This window comes from Fistularia commersonii, chromosome 6 (assembly GCF_037954325.1).
Source record: "Fistularia commersonii isolate RoL2024-O1a breed Wild chromosome 6, RoL_Fcom_v1.0, whole genome shotgun sequence".
Classification (NCBI taxonomy): domain Eukaryota; kingdom Metazoa; phylum Chordata; class Actinopteri; order Syngnathiformes; family Fistulariidae; genus Fistularia; species Fistularia commersonii.
Genome location: NC_141289.1, coordinates 19,692,600 through 19,715,879, shown reverse-complemented (window position 1 = coordinate 19,715,879; position 23,280 = coordinate 19,692,600). Strand labels below are relative to the sequence as shown.

Below are 23,280 nucleotides of genomic sequence, written 5' to 3'. Positions count from 1 at the left end.
TTTTCGTTTATGGCGGCCGGCAAAAGTTAAACCCTGTTTATTAAAAAAGTCAGATTTTTGCTCTTCTTCTGTTGATGGCATTTCAGATTTCTTGTTTTGATCGTGTTCTTGTCAGCTTTCTGCAGCACGGGATGACGTTCCAGACGTTGCTTCTTAAAGAGCTTCACACTGAAGTTGATGACATGGAGATGTGTTGCATTTCGGCCGATACAAACTGAACTCTGCTTTCAGATCACGGTCGGCGCTGACAAAACATAAAGTCCGTAAGATGACATGCATCACGTCGGCTAAAGCTAGAAAATGGAGCAAATTTGTTTACTTTCACGCAGAACAGGAAGTGGGAACATGTGACGTCAAACACGCCCAGCCGCGATAAATAATATATAAACCTCTTTCATTGGGCGCAATGGATGTTATTTTCCATCCCCTAAAAGCCTCATTAAATATGAGGCGTCCATGGCGACCGGACGGCCTCTGGGGAGAAGGAACGTGCACGCGTGACCTCACCGTCCTCGTTCAAGAAGAGCTTGTTGAACCTCAGGCCGCTGGGCTCTTTGCCGATGAAGCGGTGCACGTACTCGGTGCCGTGGTCGTGGACGGCGATGGCGTATTTCAGCGGCTTGACGCACGACTGCAGGCAGAAGGGAACCTTGGTGTCGCCGACCGTGTGCCTGGAAGAAAGAAAAGATAAACTTTAGTCTTTTGTTACGGCAGCGTAACAGTTATAGTGTTAAATATAAATATGAATAGAGAGACATTTTGAAGACAGAAAATAGCAAAGACATCCACAGATAAACAGACAGCAGGGAGAATAACAACAACAACAACAACAACATCAGGGATAAGAACGGACGACAGGATGGAACGTTAACTTTTTAATATCTCTCCATTCAGCCGCCGGCAACTATAAAAACCTATCTTTAACCTAAAAAAACAAAAACTGTCCAATATTTTATTTCACTGTGCAATATTCAGAACTGTGCAATATTTCATTTCATAACAGCTACACTACAATTTTTCCTTTTATCATACTATTGTGCACTCCTTACCTCACTTGTTGCTAAGACACTTATAGTTTTATCACTTGTTTACTAAGACACTTTATAGTTTCACTGAGACACTTTATAGTTTATTTTTATTTCTAATTCTGCCTTTTTCTTTTTATTATTTATGACGGTTATATTTTCTGTAACTCTGGCACAACAATTTCCTTCGGGATTAATAAAGCTGCTCTTATCTTATCTTATCTTATTAAGGGTGAAAAATAGACGACCAAAACGAACCGATGATATAAATAAAGTGACCGCAGCATTGACAAGAATAAAATAAATAAACCAAAATAGGCAGGATGTGTGCGGGGTGGGACCAACGAGGATAAAGAAAAGAGATGTGAAAACACGACATGTGAGGTAGTGAAACGCCAGAACCTAAAGCGTTTACGTCGGCGAAACTATGAAAACCGCTGTCGTCAGAAACCTTTATTATGATTCAAAGCCTAAAATCGAAAAAGCATCTTCAACAACAACAACATCAAGAACAACTTTATTTATCCCGAAGAAAATTGTTGTGCCAGAGTTTCAAGTGAACCATAACAAAATAGATAATAGTAGGAAATTGTATAAACAGTATAAAAAAGGGGGGAGACTAAGAAATACAAATAAAACTATTAGTCAAGGCTATAAAGTGTCTTAAGTACCAGGTGAAAGATAAGGAGTGCACAAGAGTATGGAAAAAAAAGCATATGCAGCTGTTATGAAATGAAATATTGCACAGTTATGAATATAAATACAGATAAATTATTACGATTTACAGTAAGTGGGTGAGATTTTTTTTTTTTTTTTCTTTTTTTAATGGTTTAGCCCAGGGGTCGGCAACCCGCGGCTCCTTCATCTTTACACTGCGGCTCCGAGTGGCTTGGGAAAATAAATGATAAATATTTAATTGAAGTATATTTCATTTGTGTTAATTCCTTTTTTTAACTTTTAGTTCTAAGTTGGAAGATTATTGTGATCTTGAAATATTAAATAAAATTATTTTTATTATTTTTCGCCGCTCAAAATAACGTCACACTGGCGGAAGCCGGTATACCCGCCGGCCGGTAAAGTCCCGATTTGCAGATGCTGTGCGCAGAAGTTCAGGAGCAGAAGTCCCATAAACTAGGTAAAATGAATATTTATGAAGATATTTTGCAAATATTTATTTTTCATTGTTTACTGACAGTGATTTTTTTCCCGATTTATTTTTAAAATTCAGGTCAAGGCTCCGCTACACATTCTGAAAGCCCAAAGCTCAAAATGAGTTCATTACATAAATAAAATTTAATTTTCTCTGTAATACTTTGAGAATTTCAGAAGCAACACACTACACACTTTTTTATACAAAGTGTAAAGGTAATAAAAAGCAATATATACAGTGGTACCTTTATTTTAGACGTCAAAAAGTAACTGCGGCTCCCAGTGTTTTCTTTTCCGAGGAAACACAGTTATGAATATAAATACTGATAAATTATTACGATTTACAGTAAGTGGGTGAGAGTTTTTTTTTTCTTTTTTCTTTTTATGGTTTAAGATTTTGAGATTCCCTGCGGCTGAAGGGCGAGGAATTAAAAAGTCTGAAAAAATAAAAAAAATGTTGATTCTTTTAGACGACTTGATTATCATAGTAAATCAACGTTTAATCAAGAGTTCTATTAAAGTTTTTAAACCAATTCTTTTAAGAGTAACTTAACAGGTTACTCTAGGTCATGTTTATTCAGGATCAGGTTATGGAGAAGGAGTTTCTCCAGCTCGCTGGAGCGTCGAGGTTTGAGCGCCCGGCCTGAATGAACGCTACCTCTGTCCATCCACGGTGCACAGCGCCACGGCCCACAGGTCCGGGCTGAAACGGGCCAGCTGGGGAATGTAGTCTGCAACCTACAGCGGGAGAAAAGAAAAACAAAACAAAATCAACAGCCGGGGTGGAGAGGGAGTCGTCACTGAACCCAATATTCCCATCTCGACAGGGACGAAATGTATCTGCGCGGCGGCGGGCGGCGCCGACCTGGCCTCCGGAGAGGTTCTTGGCGTTATCGTAGAGGTCGTCGATGTGACTGCAGAACGGCTGGAAGTCTGGGATGACGAACTTCTTGCGAAAAGCCTGAGTGAGCAAGACGATGTTGCTCTGGACACACCTGGGAGGAGAAAAGAGACGTGATCCGGCTGTTTCGGAGGAGCGAGTCCGTCAAGACGGGAGGTTGTTCGGATGGTTTCCATGACGACGCAAAGCCGAATCAAAGAAACGCTGGAAATACGGCCTCGGGATGCAGCGCTCCGCCTGCTCGCGGACGAACACCTAATGAGCCGTTGCCTTTGGCTACTGAAGATCATATTTTTAAATATGAAAAGCTATCGTTTGTTACATTTATTGCCTTTTTATTGTGTTTATTACATCTGCTAATGCGGAAAAAAATGGTTTATTTTGGTGTAATTCACAACATTTTTTTGCGGTAATTTAAAGATTTAAGCTGTAATGTTACCGCTTAAACAACAACGCGGCTAATTTATGGATTTTGGACGCCGGCGAAACATTTAGCCTCGTCACATGGATGAAAGAAACCGGCGTGAAATTCTGAGGCCGTTCAATTCCGACAACTAGAAGACGACTTTACTGTTTATTTACCGTGCAGGTAGAAAACTTGTTATTTATTCTTCATCCGCCGCGTTGCAGCCGCTGTTCGGAAAAACGCATTTCCACTATGTATTTGTGCCTGTTATCGGTATGTATTGAATTAAAATTTTTAGAAATATCTCATTACAACGTGGACACCTGCAGCTCAGACAATATATGTACACATAGATTTATTTAGTTACTTTTAGCCGGTGCGGTTTACATTGCGCTCAATAGGTAACTGATGACTTATTTCATCCCCTTGTTCTTATGAGCTGTCTGTTTCTGCGACGTCTCCTTGACAGACTTTCCATCAAAAAAAAAACAAAAAATATTTGCTTAAGTCAAGACTGCCGGCGATAAACCTAACAATGCGGAAGCCGGGCTCTGCGGTAGCCGAGAGATTTCGTGTCTGGTGATCTCGCTGCATCCAACCCGACTAATCCCCGCGGCATGGCGTCCTGCAGAGGAACACGCGCTCTATAAATAAGCCGGGGGAGATGGGATGGATCCCGGCCAGGGGGCGGCGGGGTCTCCTCCTCGCCGAGGAGCGAGCCGCCTGGCACGCCGTCATATGGCCATGACGTGCCGTGCCGCCATTTTCCCCAAGCTGTCGCCGGGCTCCTCCTCGCCGGGCGGTCTTACGGTTGCGCGAACACCCGCGTGTCCTTTGTGACGGGTGATACTTGCGGGAATTTTATTTTACGCCGGGAAAAAAATATCCCCACTGCTTGCCTTACGGACTGAAACCCAAAAAAAAAAAAAAAAAAAAAATTGTATTTATCAATACACTTGAGGAAAATATACACACTGCTCAAAAAAAAAAAAAAAATTTTACTTATCAATACACTGGAGGAAAATATACACACTGCTCAAAAAAAAAAATTTACTTATTAATACACTTGAGGAAAATATACACACTGCTCAAAAAAAAAAAAAAAATTTACTTATCAATACACTTGAGGAAAATATACACACTGCTCAAAAAAAAAAAAAGGGACCACATCTTAGATCTAAATGGATGAAATATTCTTATGAGATACTTAACATAAAAAAAAGAACTTCATGTAAAAATAAAGAATAAAAAAGCAAATGATAAAAGTAAAGATTGAAATGAATAACTAAAGTTAAAGGTATGTCAAAATAACGACAAATATATGCAATGTGTATATACATATGTATATATACACTGCTCAGGAAAATGAAGGGACCACTAAAATTAAATTTTAATTCCTCTTCCCTCAGCCGCAGGGAATCTTCAAATCTTTGTGGTTAAGACCTTAAAACAGTTAAGACAATTTATATTTCATTGTATTTCTTATTCTCCCTCCTTCCTACTATTATCTATTACTGATATGTTTTTGCTTGAAACTCTGGCACAACAATTTCCTTCGGGATAAATAAAGTCATTCTCAAAATGACACTTCCTAGATGTGAATCAATGAAATATTCTTATTAAGTACGTTGTTCTTCACATAGTTGAATGAGCTGGCAAATGATCAATGGAAATCAAATATACTGCTCAAAAAAATAAAGGGAACACTTGAACAACACAATGTAACTCCAAGTCAATCCCACTTGTGTGAAATCATAGTGTCCACTCAGGAAGCAACACGGATTCATTTTGACTTGTTTTAAGGACATTACATCAAAGTTGGATCAGCCTGGAGTTTGTTTTTACACTTTAATTTGGAGTGTGATTCCTAATCCAGACCTCCATGGGTTGATACAATTGATTTCCATCGATCATTTTTGTGTGATTTTGTTGTCAGCACATTCAACTGTGTAAAGAGCAAAGTATTTCATAAGAATATTTCGTTCATTTAGATCTAGGATGTGTTTTTTAAGTGTTCCCTTTATTTTTTTGAGCAGTGTATATTTGATACTCAAAATGAAAGTTAAAAACACACAATAGGCTTCCAAAAAGCTTCCCAGGTGGACGGTTTGATTCCACCCAAGTGCGACTCGGAGTCACATCGTGCTGTTTAGATGTTCCCTTTATGTTTTTTTAAGCAGTGTATATATCCTCGACAAGACATGTGCGTTACCACCTCATTTTTTTAATCCGCGTTCATGACTCAGACATGAAAAACATGTGCGGTGTATCAGTGTGTTTTCGCTCCATCGCCTCTCGTGACCTTTGAAAGGAAGGAGGGTAAATATCACTTCCTCTCCTCGACTCGGCTCGACTTCATTTTCTCTCGGCTGAAGGTGACTTTTAATATTTTCTGCCCGGCCGTTCCTCGGGCTGTCCAAACAATCCAGGGGGGGAGAAAAAAAAAAAAAAAAAGCTGAATGAGACACTGTTGACGTGATGAATAATGAATGAGCGGCGATGACCACTGGCTGCTGCGGGGACGTGCAGAGGACGCTGACCGCCATTAACAAGTCCTAAAATAGACTGATGAAAGATTGATGGCGAGGAGGAAGGCGAGGGGAAAAAAACACACTTCCCACTCAAATACATTGACCGGAATTTTCCCCCTCTCCGTGTTTAATGTCGTGACGTAAAGAGACCTTTTCCAAAAAATTTTACAACGACCCCTCGGTCTGTTTTGAAGCTGCACAGCTGGAGCTGTTATTTCATGTAAATACCATTTTGAGCCGCAGAGCAGATGATACGGACTTTGAGTCTTTCTAGAAATCAGCATTTTAAGAGTTAAAAAATGTTCTGCTACTCTTGGACATCTCTTCGATACGACTGTTGAGCCGCATTTTGTAATAAATGTCCAAAATGTAATAACTTTTTCATTTCGTTTTGTAATAAAGCCGCATTTTGTAATAAACTGCCACATTTTGTCATAAATGTTGCCGCATTATGTTATAAGTTATTGCATTTTGAGATCATTATTGCAACTTTTCTAGGAAATGTAATAACATGGTGCATTATGTAATAACAATTCTAAAGCATAGTTTATTTGTTAATTGTATTTTTATTCTTTTCAAGTATTTGTAAAAGCCAGGCCTATTATCAATATCAGTGTATTAGCCTGGTAGCAGTAGTTAGCAATTACTATCAGTACACTTTTCAAAGGTTGCATTAATAGAGAATATTCTATAAATTCCATGTTATTACATTTCCTGGAGAACAAAAAAGTTGCAAGTGCATTTTGTAATAACTTATTACATAATGCGGCAAAATTTATTACAAAATGCGGCTTTATTACAAAATGAAATGAAAAAGTCATTACATTTTGAACGTTTATTATAACATGCACTGTTATTACAAAATGCGGCTCAACATACGACACTACCCATTGTTATTAGCATTATCTTTTTTGCCAATGGATGTTTGTTTAGTTTTGAGCTTTATCGGAGTTATACCGCAATACCGATATTCAAAATAAGCCCTAAAGTGAAAGTTGCTGAGGACAGAAATGATGCGAGAGGTGGTTTGAAATCCCCCGAATCGACCGATACTGCGGTCAGAAACCCGGAATCGGACAGAATTTATAACGGCCTTCATATTTCTGTCGTGGGGTCTCACAGCACGGGATTCGGAAAATATCACCCGACATCAAACGTTCTTAACGTTATCCTTCTAACGTTGCAATTATCCGGTTATTGCCTCCACGCTCCGGCAGCCGACAGCCGGAAACCACGGGACACCGTGGATTCGCCGGGTCGAGCCGGACTTTCCAACGAACCTCCGGAGCCGGTCATGTGGTCAACCTCTCAGAAGCCTGAGTTCAATGTGGAGCGAACTGGAAGCTGCCGCTGGTGAAGCACATGAGCGTGAACGACTGAAGGACTCTGACAAAACAGCACGGCTGGCGTGCCCGGAGAGGATTTGTCGCCATGTCAACGACCAAACCTCTTAAAGGAACGGGAGCGACAGGACGGGCCTTCCCGCTAAGCTGTCGAATCACTGTCAGGCGTTGCCGAACGGCGCGGCGACTGGATCTGGATGAAGAGAAAGGACGGCAGCCGGGCTACAGAATGACCTCCAAGGGGTAAATGCAGAAGGGCGGCACATCCGGGACACCAGATGTCACTGCTGAGCCCTCCTTCATTGGAGTTTCACCCGTGAAGGATGGTGCACACCTGAAGCTCCCCGTGAAGCGTTCACCCCTTTGACCCTCAAAGGGGTGAACCTCTCTGCAACCTCTAGTTCTGCCTGCTGTCTTTTGGTCACTGTAACAGTTTCTAGTCCAAACATCATCGCTGGACTCACCACTGTCTTGTACACCTTTCCTTTTATTCTGGCTGAAAGTCTTCTATCTCTTCGTACCCCTGACACTTTTCTCCATCCATTCCCTCGTCCCTTGTAATAAATTTTGCCGCATTATGTTATAAGTTATTACATATTGAGAAGATTATTACAAAATGCCAACTTTTTTATTCTCTAGGAAATGTAATAACATGGTGAATTATGTAATAACAATTCTAAAGCGTAATTTATTTGTTTGTTAATTGTATTTTATTTTACTTTAAAGTATTTGTGGAAGCTAGGCCTATTATTAGTATCACTGTATTAGCCTAGTAGCATTACTTAGCAATTACTATCAGTACACTAGTCAAAGGTTGCATTAACAGAGAATATTCTATTAATTCCATGTTATTACATTTCCCAGAGAATAAAAAAGTTGCATTTTGTAATAATCTTCTCAAAATGTAAGAACTTATTACATAATGCGGCAACATTTATTACAAAATGCGCTGGGGCAGTTTATTACAAAATGCGGCTTTATTATAAAATGAAATGAAAAAGTTATTACATTTTGGACATTTATTACAAAATGTGGCTCAACAAGGTGCCAGCCAATCATCTAGCAACATCCTATCTGTCGAATTATAACCCGGCCAGAGACCGTACGCTAAATCCTCCATGTTAAGGCGACAATAACTGCAATACCATGAAAACATTGTGAATTACTCTCTTGCAAAGAAGTGTGTTGTCTGGTAATTTTTTTGGATGGACGCTGGAGTTGAACCCCCGGGGGGAAAACGACGGAAAACATCGCGCAGCAGAACCTCTTTCGCGCACTTGACAAATGTAACCTTTGAGAAAAACCAAAAATAAAGAGAATGAATAGGCGTCAATTCAACATACTTTTTGAAGAGGTGCCGGTCCAGCGCGCCGTCTGAGGTGGTCTTCACCGTCACCTTCAGCATCTCCATACATTCCTTCAGCCGGGGGTCTCCTGTGCGAAGCCCTGTGGCTTTAAGAGCCTAAAAGGTAAAGAAATGGTTGACGCCAAATTAAAACCGAGAAGGTGAGAGAGCGATCCATCTTCATTTTCCCAAAAAAATAAAGAAAGAAATAAAATAAATGCATGCTTTTCACATGTGAACAACACACAGCTGGTGATCTGAAATGGAAACACTGTTGAAGGTGGAAATACATGTCATCAATAAATATAAATATGTTTATACATTTTTGACGTATATATATATGTATATATATACATATATATATATATATATATATATAATACATGGGATTTTTATAGCGCTTTTCATGACACTAAAAGACGCTTCACAAGTAAAAAAAAAACAGAAGGAACAGAACATACACAGAATTATTGGGAAATAATATAAAATAAATAATATAATATATTATATAATAATATACAAAAAAAATATATATATATATATATAAAGTAAAAATTGAAAGAAAAATAAAGTTAAAGGTCTGTAAAAAACGAAATAAATTATATATATATATTTATATATATTATTAATTTATTTGAAAAATAAATAAATGAATTATATATATATATATATTTATTTATTTTTCTACAGACCTTAAACTTTATTTGTCTTTCATTCTTTCAATCTTTAATTTTCTTTTTATTATTTGCGATTTTATCCTTTATCTTTACACAGAGTCCCCACTTGACTTGTAGCACGAGCCGCTTTCAACGAAAAAAGCACTTTTCCCCTCTGGGGATCAATAAAGTATTCCGACCGATTAAAAAACACAAACATCGTGCACGAGCGCTCTTATGCACGATCGTCTTGATACTTCATATATTTTTGGGCCGATGGTAAATATGTACTTTTACTCCATCGAGAAAGAATCTAAGCAGATGACACACATCACATGCACTAAATCAGTCACCGATGGGTATTTCGGACAGTTGGAAGGTTACTGTCGGCGCCTCCACTCACAGTGGTGAATTTGTGCGCTGGGATTTTTTCCTGGCCTTCCGCGATGGTGTAGAAGAGCAGGTCCTCCAGACTGGGCAGGATTCCTGCCTTCCTTCTCCTGCGGGAGAGACGGACGCACAGAGGTGAGCGGGGACGGCCGGCGGCGAGGTGGACGATGGTGGCGGTCGAGGAGGAGGAGGAGGAGGAGGAGGAGGGAGGAAGTAGGGAGGAGAAAAGTTCTCTAACTGCAAGGAGAAGCGGTGAGTCGGCAGGGTGATAACCTGTGGAGAAGTCTGACCGGGCAGAATAAAGCCGGAGACGTAACGTCCACGTCTTTACGCCGCCGTTCCGGGAGTCTTTTCCACAGGTTACCGCCACGCCGGGATTTGTTTTCTTGCGTAGAATGCCAGCACCGGAAGGGGAATAACGAACCCGCGACGGAGGCGATTCACCCTGTCGGAGGAGCGTCTGCTTCTGCTCCTTTTTGGGGATCTCGTGAAAGGACGGTGCGATTCGGGCCGAATAAAAGCCGCGAGTCGCGATGACGGGGTTTTTCGGTCGCAGCTGTGATGCCGAGGCGGGCCGGAACGCCACCGCCGGCCTGACGCGAAGTGACAGCGGCTTCTTTTTTATTCAAGGAGGTAGAATATAAAACTCCTGGTAGGCAGGGGGAACGCTGACGCGCCGACATTTACGCCGCGGTTTCAGGGAATACTGCAGTTTGGCACCTACTTGATACTATTTGCTGTGGTAATGTAGCGGGATAACATTTGGAAACGTAGAAAGCAGAAAAAAAGTATTATGTCTGATATTTGACAGGAAAGAGCAGGAATATAGGAGGCTTTGGAATTGTGAGGATTTCTACATTTCTTTTTAAATCATACTATTGTGCACTCCTTACCTCACTTGTTACTAAGACACTTTATAGTTTCACTGAGACACTTTATAGTTTATAGTTTATTTTTATTTCTAATTCTGCCTTTTCTTTTTATTATTTATTACTGTTATATTTTCTGTAACTCTGGCACAACAATTTCCTTTGGGATTAATAAAGTTGTTCTTATCTTATCTTATCTTATCTTAAATTCTACACTGGCTTCATCTTGGAACGGGAAACCAGTCTATGTCCAAGATGGAGGGACGTTCACATCCTATGTTGGACATATATTTGACTGTTTTGTTTTGTTTTTTCAGGTATAATCAGACAATTTCTGGTCAAATTTGAAATATTTTTCACGTCACTCGGTACTTCTTGTCACTCTGAAACCTGTAGTCGTCTTTTTTACCGCAGACGATTGAAACCCGAGGTTTCCGACTGCCCTATTTTGACGATTTCCCTGCTTTTTTTCGTTGATTGTCTGGTAATTCTTTACAGAAAACCTACTGCAGCCCCTTCGGTTGAGTACTGAGCATGAAATCGAGCTTATTTTGTGAATGATTTTTTTTTTTTTTTTTTTTTTTTGTGCTCGCCCTCTCACGCCCTGATTATCCTCCAATTGTCCCCCGCGATAAAAGGGCAGATATTATTCCGCTGTCCGGGCTGGTATTCTAAACGGCGTCTCCACGCGGATTCGACTACGGGAGGAAGGTTAGTGGTGTCAGGACGTGGACGGGGAGGCCGGCTCACAGCGGGCTCTCTGCTATGATTCATATCAACACCTAATTGGATTTATGCAAATCCGTGGCCGCTGACAACGTCCCGCGGTGCATCACGGGACGGAGGCCTGCCGCGAGGAGAAGTAAAGCTTTAGTTGGCAAACACACGGCAAGGGTTTCCTCTGGATTTCTACAGAAGCTGCGGCTCGAAAAAAAAGTCACCGGATGTCGGGGACTTCGTCGATATCGGTCCAAAACTGTGTTCCTGACGTTTTTTCCCAAGAAAATCCCAAGGAAACACCAAAACCGCCCCACGGGCTCGTCTCCCGGCAGCTCCGTCGCGCATCTGCCCGACTGGACGCGGGCACATTTACATTTACATTTATTAATAAACACATTTATTCTGAGTATTTGCGTCAGTGCGCGACCATGACAAGACACCTGCTAGCGGGGATCGGCTCCGCGGCGGTTTGGCGTTTCTTGGAAAAGTAAAACCCCGAATTAGAAAAATCTACGATGTCCACATTTCCGATGAGCGAGCCACTGCGGAAACGGCCAGAGGAAACACCGAGTCTCACTCCTGATGGCCGTTTTGCATGTTCTGATTCACAGAGATGGAAGTCAGAAATTGTGATCCGACAAGCCGCTGATCCTGGTTTCCCTGCAGCTGAAAGTACGGATGCACTGATAAAGAGCGGACAAAGAGGTGGAAGACTTCAGCTGGTCTCCTAGATGATGTTAATATTGTTATCAGATAATCATCAGGACACGTTGTTTTTTTTTTGTTGACACATTTGCCGGAAGTCAACAAAACATTTAAGCATCCCCGTGTCGACGAGCTGAGGCTTTCGTATTTATTAATTCCGGATTAGTAAAAATAATCGGATTCTCCTTATCCGAACAACTGGTCGGGTGCATGTATGGTGTTTGTTTTAAGGACAGGAAATATTTCAAATTGTCCTGTTTCCAAATTTAGAAGTGAAGGAAGCTCTCTCCCTGGAAAAAAATAAAAAATAAAAAAAAATGAAGCAACCATCTAAACACTGGTGTAAAATGATTTAAAACATCCTATCCCTTCTCACAATTGTGATTTGCAGGTCATCCGTGCGAATCGATGTTATTTATCGTTGCATCCCGAGTGGAAAAAAAAAACCAACAAAAAAAAAAAAACCATAATCCCTGGGGAATATCTTCACGCTGTAAGCCTCAGAATCCCTGACTTCCCTACACGTGTGAAAAGAGTTAAAAATAAATCAAGCGCTCTGGATTAGTTACTTCCTGATAGGACCTGTGGGCTTGCCTGGCTCTTCTGACCCCATTAATGTCTGCTGAAGGAAGCAATACAACATCAGTATGTGTGTGTGTGTGTGTGTGTGTGTGGAGGGAGAGTCAAGCGCAGCCGCTGGGAGGATGTGAGGTCATTTCAGGAGGGCGGGGAAGTGGTGGGGCTAAAAAAGCTGTTGTCGGCTTTCAGATGAAAACCTCAACTTCTACTGAGGGTGGAAAAAGGGGGGGGGGGGAGACTAAAACTAAAATAAAAAGAGACATACTTACAAATGCAAAGCAAGTAGATCAACAAGAACGGGAGAGACAGAGAGACAGAGAGAGTGTGCAGAGGGAATAATATGGAATTAGTAACAGTGAAAATCACAGTTATCACAGCGTCAGCGCAGGCGGCCTGCGTTTCCGACGTGCAGACAAACAGCGTGGACGACGGGGAACGCCATGGGAACGCCATGCGAACGCCACCAGCGCATTGGCAAACAGACACCGGCCCAGCAAACACATGGTGAGAATATCTAAAAGAAAAAAATTATTATTACCCCCGACCCCCTCGGCAAAAAAAAAAAAATCACTGGAAAATATGGATTAAAAATGTGGCTGAAACAATATTGCAAAAAAAATCTGCACATTTTTTTTTTTAAGCCTTTTCAAACCTGAACTTGAAGTGGCGCGAAATGTATTTCAACGACCTGGATGTTTTTTTGCAAATAATCCGCGCAACCGTGCAAGAGTTGTGAATAGAATAGTTGTAAAATATTTCAGAGCTGAACTGATGCCGTCGTTATCGGGTTTCAAACGTCGTAACCGAGGGTTCGGCTGTATTTCCCGAACGTTACGTGAATGCGGGACGCAGCGGCGAGCACGAGCACGGTTATCATGACTTTCAGCATCGGCCTCTCGCTCGGCGAAATCGGACATCACCTGTCGGAGGCTCATTCCGTCTGAAAAGGCGATATGATAATCGGTAGGAATATCAATGAACGGGTCTATTTTCATCCATAAGGCGCACTGGATTATAAGGCGCATGATAAAACATACGGTATGTGAAGCCAAACAAAACAGTCACTTCAGTCCAACTTCATTCATCTCTTTCATCTTGCTTTGTTCGCTCAGAAACGTTTTGGTTTTCTCTTCTTGGCGCAGATCGCCTGCTTGCTTCCTCCGCTTCCGTCCCATTGATTCATTCACGTTGAATTCTTTGGCGGCTGCTCTCTTACCATCATCTACTGCGTGTCTGATGGCATTGGGTTTGAATTTGGCTTCGTAAGCAAGGTGCCATTTTTGGGGGTCCTCAGTAATATTCTGTTGAAGAGTGTTACAAAAAGTGGCGGAGGTAAGCGTCCTACTTAGTGTTCTCCGACTGGCGTCAGGTGGGAACGGTCCGACAATCAATCAAGTGGCTTCGTCGCTTACCGAAGTCACGCGAAAAGATTTTGGAGCGACGCCACGAAATCGGTCGGAGGTGGGTAAGCGCGACAAGAATTCATACATTAGGCGCAAGGGTGATTTTTGAGGAAATGTAAGGGTTGTAAGTGCGCCTTATAGCGCGAAAAATACAGTATGATGGAGCGGATCGCATGAAAACGATCTGTCTCGCCTTGAAGTAAACTTCAGCGGAGCAACGTGATGTTCGTAATGAGACCAGTGGCAGGTGAGGGGAGGAACATCTGGGCCGGCTCATTAATCTACCCCCGCTGGCCTCATTAGCACTCCTCCCTCCGCTCGCTGCATCTCAAAGGTCGCCGACTAAACACACTTTGCTTTTCCAGAACAGGCTGTTTTGAAGCGGACACACACACGGGTGACGCTAAGGAGGCTGTAAATACCCGAGCACGCGGAGGAAGCGCGAAGAGATAACCTGAGAGGTATTCAGTGCTTCCCTGCCGCCAGGAGCCATGGTAGATAAACAGAATTTAACCAAGGATCTGACGATCCGGGGGAAAACGTCCGACCTTTCTTTCGCAAGCGAACACAACGGCGATGGAATAACTCCAGCGCGAAAAGATCGTCTCTCAAATAAAACTCGGACGATTATTATCGATGAATGTATTCATGTGACGTGCTGGTTCCTTTCGGTTAACAATATTTGTATTAATTTCTTTAGGTGTTTACTTTTTTTTTGTTTGTTTGTTTTTATTATTTGCTATTTTTATTCTTTATTTTTTATATAGAGTTCCATATGAAAAGCAATTATAAGTATTCTGGTGCTACGAGTTTCCTTGCGAGACCGGGTTTCGTTTGAGCATTGATTAAATATTTTTCAACATCAGGCAGAATTACGAATCAGCTATTTTAGATTTGGGATTGAAGAAATAAAAGTTTATTTCCCTGCATCCGGTGCTGTCAGGAAGTCATCGCCTCGGAAAAGGCCGATACCGTTTGGATCAAACGGACCGGGGATTTAGTCGTTAAAAACACATCGACTGATTAACCTTTCAAACGTTCTCTATTTTTTGATGTTGAATGAAGCGGTCAAAGTAAGACGATCAAAAGAAAACAAGTAAAGCAAGGTAAATGTCAGGGGAGATGTTATGGACACTGTTCAAACACACACACACACACACACTGAATGTCTTCATTGCATTGACACACGTCAGGCCGCGGCCGCATTGATGTGTTGGAGCGCGAGTCTGGCTTCCGAGCCGATCGATGGCGCCGGTTTCATGTCATGACAAATTGGCTGCTTGCGGAGGCTGACATGAAACTGGCAGCGGCGGAGAGGCGGCGCCGCACCAATCAGTGCGCGCCAGTGATTCACCAGCTCCTGGAGGCCACGGCGAGCGCCGGGCAGCGCGCCAGCCGGCAGGCTTTACTGCGAAAAACCGTGTAAAAATCGACGTGGGCGGGAGAAGCATTACGAGCATTTTTAACCCCTTATTAGCCGGAGCACAGCCTCGGGACCCCTCCCACCAGACTGGAGCCGAGGCCGGATGCCGCGCGAGGCTCCGGGGACTTCCGACAACCTGCCTCCGATATTGCATCAAATAAAAATCGGTCTCGGGGCTTCGCCGCTTACGGCCCGTCGCCTGACACGATGCCGGAGTGAGTCAGGAAGCGGCTTTGCATCCTCAAACCTTCATCTTAAGAAGGGTTATTCTTATTTTACCGCCGCGTCACGCGCTTGTTGTGCGCAAGCTCGCTCCGTTATCACTCGGGGAAGTTTTTGACTTCTGCAACTATTTTTCCTGAGTCTCCCCTGGCATGCCTTGTACAAGAAAGGTCAGAGCCGTCTGTCTTTTCTCAGGAGCTTCTAGGTCAGGGGTGTCAAACTCAAGGCTCGCGGGCCGGATCGGGACGACAAACGGGTTCAACCCGGCCCGGGAAGCGAAAAGATGCCGGGTTTAAGGGGTGAATTGAACAACGGGGACATTAACAGTAGTTAAAGTCATGATTTTATCCGTCCGACCCACTTGAGAATAGATTTTCCTCCATGCGGCCCCTGAGGTCAAATGAGTGTCAGGCTAACAGACTTCATAAGCTCACCAGGAAGGCCGGCTCCGTCCTGGGAGCTGAACTGGACTCGTGAATGCGTGCAATGTTGGAGCCTTCAGGATGAATGAAGATCTACTCTGTTCTTCTACTCTTTACGTGGCTTCCATGAATGGCACGGTGTTCCGCCGTCTGCGGCCGCGACGGATCACAACTTTCAGCTGAACTGAGAAGACAATTATTACAGAGGTCGAGCTCTGCTGCTTCACAAGGAAATGCTTGCAAGTTCCAAATGCAGAGAGTTTTACGTCGCAGGTAGACCCAGGTGACGTCGAATGCTCAGTTCCCATTTTTGGCTAGGGTCGAGATTTTTTGGGGCGGTTCTTCACATAACGGGAGCGCCGTTAAGACTCCATTGTGATCCGTCTACGGCCGGGGGAAAAAAATTAAATTTGGGCTACTTTTGCCTGCAGTGTGAACTTCGAAAAACGACAAATGCAGTTCTAGTGACACCCACTTCACCACAAAGCACGTGGAAATATTATCATCAGAAAGAAACTACCGAATCCGCCGTTGCACTTTAGTTTTGTTTTTTTGAATCTACTCTTGTGGCTGCCGGAGGTAATGATGATTGTATAAAGTTATGGCGGTGAATGTTTTCACGGTGGCTGATCCGGAGATCCTGAACATGAGGTAAAAGGACAGGGTTTTTTTTCAGGGTTTTAAATATATAATGCTCCAAAAAATAAAGGGAACACTTCAACAACACAATGGAAATATAAGTCAGTCACACCTGTGTGAAATCAAATTGTCCACTCAGGAAGCAACACTGATTAATTGAACAACCTGGAGTGTGTTTTTACACTTTCATTTGGATTCTAGACCTCCATGGGTTCATACATTTGATTTCCATTTTGAACATTTTTGTGTGATTTTGTTGTCAGCACGTTCAACTATGTAAAGAACAAAGTATTGAATAAGAATATTGCATTCATTCGTATCTAGGATGTTGTATTTTAGTGTTCCCTTTATTTTTTTGAGCAGTGCATAGCGGGTTTGATATATTCTTTCTTTTTGAAAAAAAATTATTAACACCCAAATATAATAATATCAGTATTTGTGGTCTTTCATCCATCTTCGGAGGTTTATGTTTAATCCATCGGAGTTCAAATGATGACTTAAGAGCTTGCTTTATGCGACCATTAGCCCGAAATCCAATTTAGCAGGCCGTGGATCCCCGGGAGCCTATCTGCGAGATTTTATCAGCAAAACATTTTAATCAGCTTCTTTCTCTCCACATCCTCCATGTGAAATAAGACCCGTCCGTCTTCATTTATTCCCGATCAGTGTTTGCTGACAGACCCCTGAATGGAAACGAGTGTGCTATTCAAATTCAAACTTTTTTTTTTTTTTTGAATCCTTATTGTTGTCATTGTTATTTATTTATTTTACCCTTATTATTGTCTTCATCCTTTTACTTATCCCTTCAATTTGTATTTAGATACATATTTATTGTTATTGTTGCACTGCTGTGACAAACGACTTTCCCCTAGCCCAGGGGTCGGCAACCCATGCGGCTCTTTCATCTTTACACTGCGGCTCCAAGTGGCTCGGGAAAATAAATTATAAGTATTTAATTGAAGTATATTTCATTTGTGTTGATTCCTTTTTTTAACTTTTAGTTCTAAGTTGGAAGATTTTTGTGATCTTGGAATATTAAATAAAATTATATTTATTATTTTTCGACGCTCAAAATAAGCCGGTATACCCGCCGGCCGGTAAAGTCCCGATTTGCAGATGCTGTGCGCAGAAGTTCAGGAGCAGAAGTCCCACAAACCAGGTAAAATAAATATTTATGAAAATATTTTGCAAATATTTATTTTTTACTGTTTACTGACACAGTGATTTTTTCCTGATTTATTTTTAAAATTCAGGTCAAGGCTCCGCTACACGCTCTGAAAGCCCAAAGCTCAAAATGAGTTCATTACATAAATAACATTTAATTTTCTCTGTAATACTTTGTGAATTTCAGAAGCAACACTCTTGTTTATACAAAGTGTAAAGGTAATAAAAAGCAATATATACAGTGGTACCTTTATTTTAGACGTCAAAAAGTAATTGCGGCTCCCAGTGTTTTCTTTTCCGAGGAAACCGGGTCCAAATGGCTCTTTGGGTGTTATGGGTTGCCGACCCCTGGTCTATGGGGATCAATAAAGTGCTATCTTCTCGTAATAGCCTTTAGTATTTTTGAATATTCAAATATCTCCGGCTGCCAGGTTGCTTTCAGACTTGATAGCGCAACTCGTCTCCTTCTGAAGCTTTTTGTGTTTTCTGTCGGATGTTGCAGCGCACGTCGGAGCCGCTCGGGCCACCAGTTTACTTAAGCCGACGAGCCGGCGCGCTGGGGACACGACAATCTCCTTCGGGGAAATCGGGTGAGGGCGACCAGTCAGCTGGGAGAAACTGACGGCTCGAACGTGGCGGGCGTTTAAAGCTAATTGTGCGTGAGAGGACACAAATGGGGTAACTTGGACCAGCGAGGGCAATGAGGCATTTTTATTGCCATGGGGAAGATATAAGCTGACGGGACGGCAAATGTGACAGATGCTCCCATTGCTTACTAAAATAAGAAAATAAGTCAAATTAAAAAGATGCAAGCAGAAAGGATCTCCTCTATGACCCGGTCCTGCACTAAACCTCAGCCGCTGGTCGGTCAGTGGGTTCACGCTAGAAATTCTGACCAAACTTGGCTGGGACATCCAGGCCGAAGCAAAGCTGAGGAAAAACACGTTAAAGTGAAAGGGGACGACTGTCTGAAAACGTCGAGGAAAGAGAAAAGTATGCGGTGGTTTTGCTTTTCACGCCGTGACCACTGAAATACAATGCAGTAAAATGTCTGAAGAACAAGGATAAAGTAGAATTATATTGACTGGAGAATTATTATAACTATTATAATAATAAATACATATTAAAAAAAATAAATATGATAATTATATAATACTATATATAATCATCATCTATTATATTTATTGGAGATGGTTGAAGAATACAAATTATACTGTCCAATTAAAAACTTTTATCTATAAAATCATTTAAAACTCAACTATTCACTTTGGCTTAAATTATTGTAAAGAATCTTATTTTCAAAATACATCATTTATCTTCATTATTTTTTTTTTTTTTTTATGAAATATCATCTGTGTCTTGAAGAAAAAATGTTGCAAATCCCGGTCTGCAGACAGCCTTTCTGGCCTCGGAGTATTGTTGCAAAAATACATAATTATCCTCCTGTTTCTCAGCCCTTTGCTTTAATTTGAATCCCTGCTTCTGCGTTTAAACCTCAGGGAAAATCCTGCACAGACTGACCTTTGTTCCAGCGAATTGAGCACCGCTCAGATTAGTTGTATGAATTCATGTCTGAAATGTCGGTGTGTATTTCCGCTCACAAGGACCACTAAAAACATTGACAATCTCCTCACTTAACCGGATAAAAGTCATCATTCTCTAGTCCGGACGCGCCTGATTCATCCGCTCGTGGTTCGGCTGAGGAGGATAAAGGAGGCCTTCAGCAGCTCCGACGCCAGATAGAGGAAATGCCACATGTACTTCCTGGCAAGTTTACATCTCGGCGCCGCCATGCTGATACATTCAGATTTCTTCCGCCAGATAAGAAAAATCTGTCATCAGCGGGTATCAACGCTAATAATTTGCAGTGTGTGTGTGTGTGTGTGTGTGTACATTTGTGTGTCTCTGTCAAAAAAAAAAAAAAAAACCCTCACTAACCCAAGCTTACTGTTCTGTACATTTCCTGTGTATCGTGTATTTGCAAGTGTATTTGCAGTCCCTATGTCCTCTATTGTAAGTCGCTTTGGATGAAAGCGTCTGCCAAATAAAATGTAATGTCATGTAATGTAATTTAGTTACACAATAATTTCTGGACGCAACTGCGGCTTAAACAATGATTTATGATTTATGGATTTTTTTGGGAAGGCCAACGAGCTTCACGCCGGCAAAACATTTAGCCTCGTCAGATCGGACCCATGAAATGACCGTTAAACTGTATTAGTGCGCAGGGGAAACACCAATATAGTGATCAGGACAAAGCGGGGATAGAAAATTGATGGATTGTGTTATTCATCTTTTTTTAGAGGCACTGTTCGGAAAAAAAGCATTTCCAGTTGTGGATGTTACCGGTATGTATTCAATTAAAAGTTAAAGAAAAATGTTTGCGTGTAGATATCTCATGTTACACTTATAGACAAGTGCAGCTTATACATGTACACATAGATTTATTGACTTATTTTAGATAAAATTCTGTATCACGGTACATGACACCGCACCGTGGCTAAAACACAGTGCCACTTACCTCGGGACCTAACATGACTCTTGTGAGGAAATCTGTCCACGAAAGTTGTTCCTATTTGCTGTAAGAAATATTGAAATCAGATGAATCTTTTCCCAATGATCTGTTTCTTTTGTTTATGACTCTTCTTTTTCCGACACCACTTCGAAAGTCTAAAAACTACCTAAACATCCAGCAAGAAAAAAAGGCAGCTAAAAATCAGCTTTGAATTGCAGAGATGCTGCTTGAATGTTATTTCCAATGTCTGATTCAACAGAAACCCGATTTAGAGGCAACTATAATACGACATCAGTGAACATGAAGGTGGTCGGAGAAGGAGAACAAGATGCGCTCAGAGGGTTAGAAAATTAAATTCATATTAATTCATATTATAACTCATATTACATATTTCATATCGGTACGTTAACATCAGTCATCTGCTGTCTATTTTATCCCCGTTGGTCTCATCCTGTTTATTTTGTTTATTTTCATCATTGCTATCGTCTTTTCATTTACGTTCCTATCCTTGTTGTTGTTGTTTTGGTTGTCTATTTTCATCCTGTTTTTTATTTATTCTGTTGACCATTCTTATCCTTCATGTTGTTGTTGTTCTCTCTGCTGTCTATTGTTTTGTCTTTTGCTATTTTCTAATCGTCTATTTATATTTATATTCATATTCATTGACATGATAACTGTCAAAAGATTTCCCCTTTGAGGATCAATAAAGTTTATCTTCTCTTATTTTCATGGACTGCTACAAATGGAGATTTGGATCTGCTTTCGGTGCAAATATGAATGTGCAGTAAAATTTCACAAATGGCTCTCAAATGTGTGAGTGAACTTGATTTTTTGTCACAGAATACAGAGAAGCTGCTACACACTCCCAACAGAAACACATCTGACATTAACTTAACCCACGTTAAGATGTGATTCGGGCTTCTTGTTGTTTTGCTTTGTGATATGAACTCTACGAGCTGCTACCGTTGCCCCTGTGCTCCACCTTGCGTATATAAATATATGATAAATGTAATGTATCAAAACCGCAAGGCCTTCTGATGTAAAGCCAACATCTGTCTGACTTGGTTACGAAAGAGGAGCTGCTTTTATTGTTTTACGTTGTGATGAATAAAACGCCGGGTTTAGGACTGCGTGCAGGACTACATACAAATATTAGTAACCGGGACATCGGTAGACCCTCAACTGGCTGGAGAAAAAAATAGTTTTCACCCCATACATAATGAAATAATGCAGCATTTAATGTTTGTATCTGACTGTTTACCAGTCACTGCCAGGACAAATGTGCAGATATGAGAAGCCTTGTACATTTTGACTCTACGTAAGGAGCACGGTTTGTGACGTCAACGATACTCGGGAGGAAATCCGGGTCAGATCTTCACTCATAAACGTGGAACCTGAAGGAACATCAGTGAAAACGGTCATCACGCAGACGCTGCGTCCAGTGAAAATATAAATATTGCTGATCTTGGACATGCACGCTGGAGTGTCGGGCAACGCGTTTAGTGTGACTTTTTTCTGGGGGAAAAAATAAAATACAAACAAATAAAGCTGTCTTTTAGCGTTGGATTTTAAAAACAAATCTCAAAATATGTGCCAGATGCATCTCTGCGCGAGATCACGACTGACCTTCATTAGACATTGAGTTAAGAATGGGGGTGTGTTGCAACTGCTGGGGAAGTCGATATATTATTCTACATTGAGTTTGATACGAAAATAATTAAAATGTATATATTCAGAGGCCATTGAAAATAGAGGCCGGTTAAATGACTTCGATTTGACGGGGATACAAACGAGGGCTGTTTATGGCACAGGCTGATCACGCGATGTGTCCATTATCGGACAGTTTTCAATGGGTTTCATATTGCTTCCCAGCGGATAAGTCACGGCTAACAGCCTTATTTGTCCGATAATTGATCTTGGTGTTCTTCGCCATCACGACTCGTTTGCTACCCGCGTTCACTGGTAACTCCTGAGAGACCATCGCGGGGAGGAGAAGGGTCAACGGTCTCTTGACCAAATTTGCCCTTCAATTGCGCCTCAAATGCCCTTTTTATCCGAACTACATCTCACTTAGATGACGAAATATTCCGCCTTTAAACGTGAACAGTGTTTCAGCTAGCAGGTGAAAAGCTAGCTTCTCAACGATATGCCAAAGACCCCCCTCCATGCCGAATTACACTTGAATACACGACGAATGATATTCTGGGGATAAAAACTATACATGAATCAGGATTTTGAAGATAACGATACACGCAAGCGCACCATTTTGAGCAACTGTTTAAATCGGCAACAACCCCAAACGGAAATAAGGACGCTTATAGCTAGATATTAGAACTTAATTCCCAAGCGTCACCATGGCAATTTGCTCAATGGGCAGTCGATTTAAATGCAAGTGTTTTCTATGGAGTTCATCATGACATTGGGCTCCCACCAAACCGCACCGGGCTTACTCACTTTTCCGTAGATGAATCCTTCGCAGCTTCATTCTGGCTGTCACCCTTGGAGCAAAAGCCTCTCACGCCGTGGTGTTTAGCGAAATTCTGCGAGGCTGCCCACCCGGCTAACCCCCTTCCCCTGCCCGGAGACCTGCACCAAGAGGCGGCTGCAGGTGCCACTTGTACTCCGCCGGTCACCGGGCGCTTCAGCTGGGTATGAAATAACTCCTTGAGCGCTACCGTTGACCGAAAATGTAACATTGCAATCCCGTGAAAAAAAGACAGTCTGAACGGTGTAACTGCGGTGAAGCCGAGGGGGAGAAAAATCAGACAAAATTAAATTTCGAGTGCAAATTCTATTGAGTTTGGGCTCTTTCTGAATCTCGTAACGGTTCTACCGGTGACTCGACAGCAGCGAGTCCGCAGCTGTGCAACCAA

The 23,280-nt window shown here is 41.8% G+C and overlaps 1 protein-coding gene across 2 annotated transcripts in view; it reads right to left on the bottom strand.

Moving 5' to 3' along the window:
• glsa (glutaminase a) overlaps nucleotides 1-23,280 on the bottom strand; it is a 38,257-nt gene extending 14,977 nt beyond the window's left edge. Inside the window, exons 1-6 of one of the 2 annotated variants that reach the window (XM_086148555.1) lie at nucleotides 22,862-23,280; nucleotides 9,760-9,856; nucleotides 8,699-8,817; nucleotides 3,040-3,169; nucleotides 2,833-2,912; nucleotides 508-671 (exon numbers count right to left, since the gene is read on the bottom strand). In XM_086148555.1, the coding sequence (XP_086004681.1) occupies nucleotides 508-671; nucleotides 2,833-2,912; nucleotides 3,040-3,169; nucleotides 8,699-8,817; nucleotides 9,760-9,856; nucleotides 22,862-23,103 (832 nt within the window). In that variant the 5' untranslated portion in view covers nucleotides 23,104-23,280. The remainder of the gene's footprint in view (nucleotides 1-507; nucleotides 672-2,832; nucleotides 2,913-3,039; nucleotides 3,170-8,698; nucleotides 8,818-9,759; nucleotides 9,857-22,861) is intronic. The other variant, XM_086148556.1, reaches the window with a different exon arrangement.